The 12,427-nt window shown below is 42.2% G+C and overlaps 1 protein-coding gene across 2 annotated transcripts in view; it reads left to right on the forward strand.

Moving 5' to 3' along the window:
- Nucleotides 1-12,427, forward strand: part of dip2ba (disco-interacting protein 2 homolog Ba) — a 44,633-nt gene that overhangs the window by 12,911 nt on the left and 19,295 nt on the right. For both annotated transcript variants that reach the window (XM_041048242.1, XM_041048250.1), the window contains exon 2: nt 11,512-11,583. In XM_041048242.1, coding sequence (XP_040904176.1) covers nt 11,512-11,583 — 72 coding nt within the window. The remainder of the gene's footprint in view (nt 1-11,511; nt 11,584-12,427) is intronic.

Below are 12,427 nucleotides of genomic sequence, written 5' to 3' on the forward strand. Positions count from 1 at the left end.
AGTAGCCAGGCTGGCCTTAGTCATTTCCTGGAGATGAGCTAAAATTGGTTGTTTGCCTCAAAGTCCGATCTGTGATGTTATTTTTGATGTTGTTTTGAGTATTGGACTAGTTTTTTGTAATGTTAGCATGGAATGAGACTCTGTTTAGATCATCCGTGGAGTGAATTGTGACAGTAAATCAACCCACAGAATTTTTTCACACTCCTGTGTCAGTAGGAGGCCCCCGCACTACAGTAGGTTTGTGTCGTGTTACATACTCCCACAGACAGTGACGACACACTGATGACTGTTGTCTGGATGATATGGATGTTATCTAAAAGACTTGGCTGTGATGAAACAACCACTAAAATTAAAGTTATATCCCAAGATTATCCAACTAAACTTTCCCTTGAGACTCAGACCATGTGCACGCTAGATGACATATACAACTTGACACACCTGAGCTAGATAATGCCCCAAGCCAGAAACTTGACTGAGTTGTTGCCAGATGTGTGGTGACACCAAGCGAGAATGTCATGTCTGGCTCCATATACAGTATGCCAAAAACACAAAAACACCATCAGTTGTACATTGCCACAGGCCACTCCAGTCAGCTTCAAGCCATTTTGGAATAACTGTTTGTGCTTGCATAGAAAGCATGGAGTGTACTAGTAGCTCAGCATTCCCAAAAATGCATATGCAAATCTGTTTTTACAGTTCACTAACATACAAGACTAATGTTTTCTAGTGTTTCTACTTCGCAGAGAGTTTCTGAAAAGATTATTCTTTTCTTTTTTTGGTGGCTAAGCTCTGGCAGTGTACCTACATTAGTGTAGATTAGAGCTGCAATGAAAACAAAAACAAATAATCAGCAGATTAATGGATAATGAAAATATAATCCATAGTTGCAGCCCTACATGATAGTAATCTTTGGGTTTTTGTACTGCTGGTCAGATAAAACAAGACATTTGGAAAAGACACTATGTGGATTTTTCACTGTTTTAAAATTTTACAGACTACAAAAAATTAATCAAGAAAATTATGAGCAGTTTCATCAATAATGAAAATGATTGTTAGTTCCTGCCCTATAGTGCAGATTTAATTTCATGAAGTTCTGTTAGGATCAGACTTGTTTTAATTGCTTCACTGTCTCAAGTGTCTCACCTTTCCTTCTGTCACTACACATTCACCTTCCCCTCTGCCTGCTTGCTTGTCACTGACATCTCCTCACTACCACTCCCCTGTGACCTTGCACCTTCAGTTCCACGTGAAGTGAAATGTTTTCACTGGTGCAAAAGTTGTGTATTTTAGAGCGTGACAGGCCTTCATACAGCCTAGTTTTCACCACAGCGTGTTCCTCTTTTACACATTCCTCCAGTGTCGCACCTTGTTGAACGTCCCCACAGACTAAGAGCCATCATTTTTAGAGCAGGCATAGATTTCTGTCCTGATGACAGGCTGTTTAATGACTGTGAGCAGTGGGTGGTGGGAGGTCAGGACTGTGAGCTGTCCAGAGAGTGGAACGTAGGCAATAAGGCCTGTGTGGTTTCAATGTCAGCTGTAGACTCAACACCCGGGATGTGAGTGTTTCACAAAGGCCACTCATGGCTTGTTATGAGCTTATAATATTGATTTAATGAGTCAGCTGCCTGGCTCACATTCCTCCTTCTACATTAATGTCCTCTTTTAACCCATCATCCATGAGCAATTAAGCAGAGACAAGGAGCGTCATTTGTTCATATGTCATCTAGAGCTAGACGGTTACAAAGCTAATCTCAGTTTATATGGCACATGTTTAGTGATGCATTGTCTTGCACACACTGTCCACATTTGCTTATTGTAACTACAGGGCAACAGAATAGACAGGTGACGGTTCAATTAATGTCCAAGGCTCAGTGAAGCTCACCAGTCACACTGAAACCTGATACCGCTTACTCACTTTCACTGCTCAATACACTCTGGTTACTCAGCAATGCTAAAACACTGGCCGGTCATGCAGTTTGCTGGCCGGGATTCCTCTGTCTCAATAAGTCTCTGCTCTGTTTTTCTTTTCTTTACAGCGCACTGAATTAAGTCAGAGTCAACCCACCGACCTGGTCACACTTCATACTCAAAATACATGAGCTAGAAGATGAAAAGCACAGATGTTTGTAGTAATAACATTAAGGACGGCTGATGACAGCGTGATAATGAGCCAGCTAGTGGGCCTGGTTTCTGTAGTGTAAGAATAATCTTAATTTTTCTCCTAGATTAGTTTAATTAGACTGTTTCACAGGACTGATTTATTTTGAGCCCCACCTTCACCCTGTTACAAGGCTAACTCCACGTTTCCATGGTAGCAGTCAGTGACACCTGCTGACCAGTCGCACAAAAACATAGCAAAACATAGCTCATAATTTGCGGTTTGCTAACGGTGTTGTGAAGTGAGCAATGATAAGGTGAAGTGGTTTGTTTGTCGAGGAACACTGTCTATCTTAAACTACCTCATGACTAAGTGGGAGAAATTCTGAGCCCTACCGCATTGTATTGAAATTTTATGCCACTGCAGAACAAATTAGACCTACTTATGAGAGTAAAGCCCCAGACAGGTTTCTGCAAGGGATGAATTTAGACATCCATCTGAAGTCTGACTATTAGATTAGATTAGATCTGAGCCATAGTCACGACTATCTTTGTGAAACCAGCCCCCGGACAATGGAAGTGAAGCAGCTAAATGGAATTCAGCCATCATTAATTTTATTATTTAGGCCTGTGCTTTTGCCAGTGATATGTCAAAATGTCTTCTGTGAAAAGGCCCTATCAACCAGTCATCAAATTGGTGTGTTAGCCCCAAATTAAATAACATTTTTAAGCAATTATCCAAGTATCCAATGGCTCTAGGTGACAGATAATCTCTGCTGTGGATAATAAAGTAAGTGGCAGGGCAGCTAGCTAATCTGACCAGAAATCAATGTGGGATTTGGCTTCTCACCTCAGGTGGCCTTGCTCATCTGTGCACCTAATGCCACCAAACACATCCTGTTTGCTAACTCCCCATTGCACTTATACTGTGCTTTATGGCTGTCTGATACTAAATAAATATGTTAACCTTTACTGTTTACTAATAAACAAGCCACGTGTGCCCGTCTGACTCAGCACTCAACTATGTACAGTTGTTTACCTGTCACAGACCTATCACTTGGATGAAGGAATGTGCTCTGTATTTTAATATAACAGCTTGTGTAGATTGTACAACATGTCTGCTATTGTCTTTGGGGAAACACGGCGACCCAAATTAGTGCGTGAAAGTGTATTATTGATGAGAGGGGAGTGTAAAATGTTGATGAAAGGTAAATTAGGTTAGGAGTTAGGAATAAATTGTATTATCCGGCTTTATTCAGAGAAATGCTGTTTTCTGGGTTGTACTGTAGACTTTTGGGTTGGAGATTGAACGCTCTTCTTCAGTGTGGCTTTCTCGTTGAGCCAAAAGTAGAAATGAGTTCTCAGTGCTGTAACTGTGCCCAGCTCAAAACTCCACTGTACTCACACAGCTGGCTCAAGAGCTCTGTCTCTGCCAACATAAAGTGCACAATGTAATAGAAGTAATGGAGGAAGCAGGGCAATACTCCCTCTGCACTCAAACTGAATGTGAATGCATTAAAAGCTTGGAAGGAACTTCTCATTTTATTTTTCTGGCAAAGATAACTCTCAGGATGGCGACTGTCCAGCCTGATTGTGCCTAAGCTACAGAAATTGATTGTTATCCACTGTTCATAGTGGGCATAATCTTAATTTTGATCTTAGTACAGGGCAACACAATTGAAGTGTTTTGTCCCATGCAGGAAGGTCTGATATGATGAAACAATTAGGTGCTTGACTCAGGCAGGGATGAATTGGCCTGCATGTTTATGTGTTTGTGGGTGTGTTTGTTAATATGTATATGTGTGTTTCTTAGGTACTGTGTTTGTAAGGTTTTACAGATGAGGCAATGTGCGATGGCTTCACATTCAGCATACTAACTCGGTGACTTGTGCATGTAAATATGCACCATGAGCTGCTGCTCCTTTGCTTCTTTCTTTGTTTTTTCTTTGTTTAGTTTCATATAAGCATATACACTATTCACACCCTGTTGCATCCTCTGTGCTGTAAGACTATTTTTCACTTGAGCGAACCTGTGCTGACATGTAGATCTCAGCCTACGTCTTTTTCTCTTTAAATTCTTTCATAGTTCTTTTTCTCAAGAAAACGCTGCAGAATTGTAAATATGATCCGTCACCTGAGTCCTGGATGGAAAATGGCTGCACAGCAACAAATAAACTAAAATCTAATCATCCAATTTGCCAAATAGTGGTGGTGTTGCTCACAGTGTGATGACGGTTATTATATACCACAAAAACATTCTTTTGAGGTCAGTAAATGTCACAGTATCTATTCATGTCAAGTTCGTTTTTTGGCATTCAAATCTTACTATACAACTGACAGGTAATGGGAAACCCTATAAGTAATTCTGGGAAGATGTTTTCTCTCTGTTTACGTTGCATTGTCAGCCTCCTAATCTCTAACATCCCCAGTGACCCCCCACATTTTTTTATGCAGTTTTAAAATTACATATTCAATTTCGACCTTCTGTTTGCGAGACCAAAACCCAAGCCAAACTTTTTGATGGAGATCCTGTCAAGAAAAATAACAGTTCCCTTAGCTTTTTTGTCTCAGCTGGCCTGCAGATTTCTTCAGCCATTCAGATTTCGCTTCATCCTCCCTGTCTGCTTGAAAACCCCCACGTGGACTCACTGGGTCCCAGAGGAATTATTGGCCTTCTTTTGGCGTGGAAAACATTGGTCCTGGAGGTGGAAGGCCAAATGTTTGAATCACAACCCAGCCATGAACAGAAAACCCCCTGAGTAAGAGCAGATAGCTTGTGATGTTTAATAGCTGTGATTCAGCTGCTGATACAATGAGAAAAAAGCACCTGCACAATTCTAAACATTCCTAAGGGTCCTAATTATCAACCACTAATACCTCAGCCAACCTTATATCGACTGGTGTTTCCCGTTATTTTTTTTTAATTATTTTGTCAAAAAAGGTTCCATAAGCCACATTACATCTGTAAAAGTTTCACAAGTGCCAGGTAGATGAAATAAGGATAAGCCAAAATACACAGAAAATATTCAGAATTTCTTATGATACTGTAAGGATGACCAGTGCGGACAGCCTGATCAAAACGTTTTTTTTGTCTAAACAGTGTGTTCATGGATAATTTTCATTATCAGCGAATTTAGTGATTATTACCTCACTTAATTGTTTGGTCTGTAAAATATCAGAAAATAGTAAAAAATTCTATAGCAGTTTCTTAAAGCCCACGGTAATCCTATTTAGTTACTTGTTTGACCATGACTCTGAAACTTAAAGATATTCAATTTACTATCATAAGAGAAAAAGAAGCAGAAAATCTTCTTTCCGTTTGGCATTTTCTTGAAAAATGACTTCAAAGATTAACTGATTACTTGTTTTGGCTATAGTTCACAGATTCAAAATGAAAAAAAAAAATCATTCTAAATTTATCTTGCAAATTTAGGGTATGGGAATTTACTATTTTGCTCTTGTTCAGCTGTTTCCATTTTAGAGCATGGAGATAAGCCTCTAACATCTACTTACTTAACTAATGACCAGGTGCCATTAAATAGCCTTGGTGTCAGACTCGTTCATTTGCATTTCCTGCCAAGAGATATTTACCCATGTTCTCAGCACAGTCTGCCCATTGTTTTTGTGTTTCTGCTCTGAGCCTCTATAAATAAGATCCTGTGGGTGACGTTAGTTCCTGTCCTCTCAGCCCCAGTGTTTATGTGTGTATTTACATGTAAATGTGCGCACTGTTGCCGTTCGTGTGAGTATTTCTGTTTGTGGTTGCGCTGTGCATCCACGCTTTCATCTGCACACCGAGACCCGAGGGGAGAGAAGATTCTCTTTTGTTGGTATCTGTTTCCCATGCGATAGAGTTGTAACGTTGTTGTATGTTAGCATCACATTTGTCACAAACAATAAACCACTGATAAACAAAGACATCTTCGAGCAGATTGAACTTGTATCACTGGCTGGAAGCCCCGACCATGACTTCACAGGGCTCGCAGTCCTACATTTCATACTTGGACAGCAGCCCCAGTTCAGAAATTTTTGTCCTCTACCCTTTGAACTAGCGCGCACAAATGTCCAGACGGAAAAATGTAATCTGTTAGGTTAGATGTAATCTCAGATTACAGATTAGGATAGAGCCAAAAATGTGAACACTGGATGATTCTCATGATGTGAAAGGGAGATTTTATTTAGTGCTATCTGTTTAATCTGTGTAGTTATTCTCAGTGATGTGTGCTTGTTTATGTCAGTAACCTGTGACATGTAGGTGCATGTGTGTATGTGGGGTGAGGAACTGATACTGTGAAGCAAAGCATGACAGAAAGTCGTGTCACTTCCTCCCAGGCTAATCTGCCCGCAGTAATTACAGCAGTTCTCTCAGTTGGGGGCCCAAGTATGTGTGCGCTCAAGTAGGGGAGGGGTCTGTACGTAATACTGGAAGTCTTCTGTATTTTCAAACTCAAAATAAAGCCTCATGAACCATATCAGATGAGGATCAGTGCTGTTGCCACATCCTTTACAGAGAAGTGAAAAACTGACTCACTGCTTTTTTGTGTTTAACATGAAATTGCGAAAAGCTTCTTCAGACATGGTCTTAGTCTCGTTGTTGTAACATCTTAGTACTGAGAGGCTAATCAGCTGATTCTTAAGCCACTCAGTACCCCCCCACCACCCCAGCCCTACCACCTCCCTTAAACACAACACACATCTTGTACTTGTGTTCTACTTGCGCGCTTTAATGTACTCTACTGCCGTTAATCTGATTGTTCCTGTTGGTGTGTTCCTGTGTATGTGTTTGTGTGTCTAGAGGGTAAGTTGGTGGATGGGCGGGTGTAAACTATCCAGTCCAGACCAGACCCTCTCCTGTCTGTTAGCATCAATTATTAGCTCATCCTTGTGTCTCAGAGTAGGAAACATTAGTCCAGCAGTGACCTCTGACCATTACTGAGACCCCTGGAAGCTCTACTCCCTCCTTGATTCTATTGTTTTGGTGCTTTGTAAGTCCTCCTGTGTTCTCATCATCTGGTCCCTGGGTTGCTGCCATATTCATCTATAACACAGGGTGCTTCCTCTGTACTTTAAAAACAACTGGAGGCACATTTACACTTGGTTTTTCAAACTGCCGGTGGGGTTTTTCATTTAAGAAAATGTGCTCTGACGACAAGACAGATGGAAAACTTTGGCAGCGAAAACTGCTTCACTAAGCCTCCCAGGCAGAGAGGAGCACTCTCCAAAATTGTGAACAGGTTTCATGAGCCAACTAATTTAAGTTAAGAAGAAAAAGGAATGTCATAGCATAACAGTTGGCAGCAGGTGTTGCTCTGATTGAATGAATAGATGGGGTTTACATTGGCTTTGTTGCTGGAGTTTTATGTAAATGTCTGAGACTTGTACCTAAGTGCTGTTTGCTGATGGTGGCAGCTGGAATTAAACTGCTTGTTCAGATTGTCAGCGCAAACTGACACAAATCCTTTCACGTCCTCTTCTAATTCCAAAATTCATTTTACTCATTGCTAAATGACTTGTCCCAGGTTGTTTGTGTTTTTTCTTTTTTTTTTTCTTTCTTTTTTTTTGCATTCCCTCCACACAGTGTGCTCCTATAACCATAACCTCAGGCTTTCTTTCCCGGGGCTCTATGACTGTGTGCTTTTCTCATACCACTATTCATTACTCATCATTTATTCACCACAGATGTGGTATTCATTTTCCTCTTTAGGTTTGTTTGAGAAAGCCACACTCTGTCCACTGTTAATAGTATCCCAAGAAACAAAATGTTTAAGTGTGTCAGCTGCAGCCAGTGAGTCAGATTAGTCAACATAAAAGACATTAATCTTCAGTACCCCCTAAGTTCTATGGCTTCAGAGAAGCTTGTGTTTTTCTTGGATTCCTTCATTATAAGGAGGGTTTCTGTCATTGTCGGATACAGGTAGAAATCTGCTTCATAGTCACTTCCCATAAAGTGTGTTTAGATTTAATGACACAGGGGGGCGTGGGGCTATTTCACTTAATTCTGGTGTTCATTAAGCCACTAATATCATAGATTCACCATGCTGAAGACCAAACGGAGTTGGTGCTGTGGGTATCAGTTGACTTTATTCATCTCCAAACACTTAAGAAGATGACTCTGACGTCACTTTCATGAGGAACCGTTCACATCAGCCTCCTAGTTGTAATTCCAAGTCAGGGACATCAGGAATTTCTGATAGCAACAATATCTCCCACTTGGTAAAAAGAACCACAGAAGTGTTAGTGAAGCATTGGCAAAATTTAAACAAATAAGTGAACTTAAAGGGAACTTTACTCTGTTTATTTGCCCCTGTTTTCACTTGTTAATGAACGGCTCCAAAATACACAACGCAGTAAAAGCAGCTTAAATTACAACATGACACGAATCAAGCTTCAAGCATCAGCATTTGGCTGGAGATTTATGGAAATTTCAACTGATACAATTTGTGCATGAAGTGATGCAGAGGTCACAGATAAAGCACAGATGATCTGCGCAAACACAAAAGGCTCTAATGTGCTGGATCAAACCGGAGAATGTCAGCGCAGATTAAAACTGAAGTGGTCATTAATGCCTGAATTCATGCCTTCTACTGTAAAACCCCTTTATGTCAGAATGCAGAATGCTTTATCTTGCTATAGTTATTGATGTTACTGGGAATGTTGTTCATGTGTGCGTGTTTTTATCCCCTCTGTGACCCTGTGCTGTCATCCGTGAGAGGATCAGCCCTCTGTCTGAGTGGTCCTGAGGTCACGGGTCAACAGCCCTAGTTTAAAGGTTTAAAGGAAGTGTCAGATAGTCACTGTCATCTTCACTGAGCTCTCAAATGGCCGCACTGCTCGGCCTGTTTACTCAACCAGCCTACATAAATTCACACTTAAAAACATGGATGACAGGGGGAACCCTAACCCTATGACCTTTGTCGCTGAATTCATGCATCTAAGAGACATTTTTATGCACATACATTCATTCAGCATTTTACTAAACACCCTGGCTCTACCACAGTATGTTGAGTAGGTCCAGGATATGCCTGAACAGAACAACAAACACAGTCCTGGTTTGACACACTGACACACATCTGACAGAGCAGGCCTGTAATGCCACTCTCATTCAGGGCTCAGTCAGCATTCATTCCTCTGTGTACTGTAGCACCCTTTAACCTGCACCAGCTGTGTATACACACACACACACATACATTCACTTCCTGCACCTCAGGGGAGTTTTTGGCCAGTGAGCTAGCTCTCCTGGCCAGTTGGCCCTCTCTGTTAGTATGCTGCTCTCCAATCAGCACATTCCTCTTTCTCTAGACAGACAGTGCGAGACGATTTTGGCAGCGCACACACAGGGTGGGGTAACGCTCATATCCTGTCCCCTGACCTCAGATTACACACACACAGTTACTGTACTGTTTTGCTGCTTCTTGCACTCAAAACACCACATTCTTGCTCTCTAAACATACAGCTTTTCCTCTGTTTTGAAGCAGCTGTCACAGTCACTCTTTCAACCCAGAGCCCCTCGGTGTCTCTCTGCCCAGTGCCAGCGACAGAGCCAGAGAGTGGTCGTGCCAGTCCGCACCCGTTGTTATGTCCCACACCAATACAGACTCTCCTCTGTCTGTGTTAATGACCTCCATCCCTCCCTTCCTCCCTCCCGGCCCCACTTGGGCACCGAGGACTGGGCTTGATAGAACCCTGTCTCCAACAACAATGACGCCCCAGTCCACTACAATCAATTTGCTGTTGATTGCTGTGCTTGCATGTCTGTCTGTCAGTGTTTTCCTCTATATAAACAAGCCTGTAGCATGCCTACGGGAAGGAGAAACAAAGAAAAGAGAGACTGTAACACGCATTTGCTGCTGTGTTTTTCATCCCGAGTAGATTTCGAGCCAGTGTGTGTACCCAGGCATGAAGTGAGAGCTGAATGCTGGCCACTCTATTTGAGTTTTTTTACGCAGAGAATGACAAAGCACACAGCATTCAATCACACGCTCCCTCTTGCTCTAAAACGCTCTCTGACTTTGTTTTGCTGACTTTTTCTCTGCAAACGTTTCTCTGCACTCCCTCTGCTCCCACACTCTTCCCCCGTTTCTCATGATTTCACAGTGCTGTGAAACCTCGAGAGTTTTCTGCACGGGCAGGAACAGACATAAATGTCTGCAACCCATACTGGTAATCTACATACTCAAGTTCTTCTCTGATTCTGTTGTTTATCCAGGCAAACACCACACACCACTCTGGCCAGAGTGTGAGAAAGCTTTAAAACACAGGACTGTGTCAGAGTCACACATGGGACTCCCCACCCAGTGCCGGCTTATCCAGCCCACCTCCCTCCAATCTGCTGCTAAACTTTGGCTCCCCCACTCTTCTCATTTTATTTCCACTGTTGCTTCATACACACACACACACACCAGGCTATGGTCCCTCTCGCCTCCCCCAGTGACTCACACCATGTGTTTATCACCCTTCCATCCTTCTCCAACTTCTACCCTCACTCTCTGTTATCTTTTGATTTTCTCCTTTTTCGCCTCCCGTCACTAGGTTGGGAGAGAGTCTCCTTGTTGTCACTGCTAAGTGTGGAGGAGGTGTCAGGGGATTGAGACTAAGCAGCCTTTTGGCTCATTACACTTGACGTAGCATACAGTGTTATCACTGGACATAGGGGAGGGGGAATAACAGAGAGTGTGGGAGATTGCTGTAGTGGGATTGTTTGTGTGTACAAGGGGAGTGTATATGTATGTTAGTTAACTGGATAGGGTGTGTCTTGCATGCACACAAGAAACTGTGTGTTTTGGGGTCCCAGTTAAGTGGACTTTGTCCTGCCTCTGTTGCTCTCCAGTAAACTCTGTAAGCGGTGGGAGTCCTTCCAGTCCAAGGCCGAACGAGGAAGGGGTGGTGCTGGGTGTACAGTGGGAAAAAGAGGGGGAGGTAGAGGAGATAAATGGTTGAGTCCCATGTGAAAATGGCTCACATGGCTTCCTCTTTGCTCTGCTTACTATCCCAACTGTTCCCGATAGCCTTCAGTTTCGCCATTGTTTTCGGCCCGGCACGGTTATCTACTAGTTGCCGTAATCATATTTGGGTTTTGGAAGCAGGAGGAGGTTTTTGTGCTCTCATCATGTTTGTTCACCGGGGCTAATGTAAGGCCAAACAATGGTGTTATCTCCTTGCCTTGTTGTAAATGGACTGAGCCGTCAACATGTGGAGTTCAGTAGATTTGGTTTAAAGAGGATTATTATTATGACTCAACCCCTGCAAAAGTATTAGCTAAAGCAGTGGCTGTGTGTTTGTGTGTGTGTGTGTCAGAGGAGAGTTGTGTGCACCTCATCTGGCCCATGTGTGTGTTGGTGTGTATGGTTTTCTGGTGTTTGTGTGGTAATCATGACTAACATCACGGTGTGGTGTTGCTGTCCTCTCTCCTAGGTGACATCACGCAGAAGGGCTATGAGAAGAAGAAAGCCAAGCTGCTGGCCTCCTACATCCCCCATTTGCCAAGTAAGACCAGCTCTTCTTCAGCTATTTGCTTTTCCTAATTTCAATTCTGACCCCTCCTTCTGCCATTCCTTTGTAATTTTTACCTCCTCTGTCAGCGTTCTTGGCATTCGTCATTCTGAGATGCGGAAACTTCAAGTAATTGCATCAGAGGAACTCATTAAGTCATGTTGTCAGTATGAAAACAAGTTACATCTCATATGGTTCTTTCCAATTTGTTTGAACTTCACTGGAAAATATGGCTTTATTTGTGTGGTTTTAAGTTTGATGTGTGTCTTTTTTTTTCTTTCTTTTTAAAGCTTCATAAAAAAGTAATATCACTGACTGTCCAGTGAGACTGTAAATCTCTTTGTCCAAGTTGTCCAAGAGAATTTCTGGCTTTCTGTGGCACTCTAGTGGCCAAAATGGGAACTGCACATGCAATAACCAAACGTACAGTAACATCAAACAACTTCTCTAATAACTGCACCAGTGTATTAAATCCTCATAATAACAAAACCACTGTGTGTGCCAGAGTATGTGCTGCCATTTCTGAACCTGTGGACACAGTTTCCTTTAACCAGTGTCAGTTTACAAGCAGTCACGTCAGTAGGGAAGTACCGTAGTTTCACTACTAGTCACCTTTGTGCTCATTGGTTAGCTGATCTGTTTGGTTTCTCTCAGTCAGCTGCCTCGCATGAGGGTGTGGTGTTTCCTCCAGAAAAATTGCACCACATTAACACCGCCATGAAAAAATTCTTCTTGATGTGTCACTGGAAGCTATTTTAAAAAGTGGAATACTTAACTTCCTCTCCTGCTAGTTTAACTTTGGCCTGTTTTGGCTTGAGCAACCACATGATACATGTTT

Source organism: Toxotes jaculatrix, chromosome 2 (genome assembly GCF_017976425.1).
Source record: "Toxotes jaculatrix isolate fToxJac2 chromosome 2, fToxJac2.pri, whole genome shotgun sequence".
NCBI classification, from domain to species: domain Eukaryota; kingdom Metazoa; phylum Chordata; class Actinopteri; family Toxotidae; genus Toxotes; species Toxotes jaculatrix.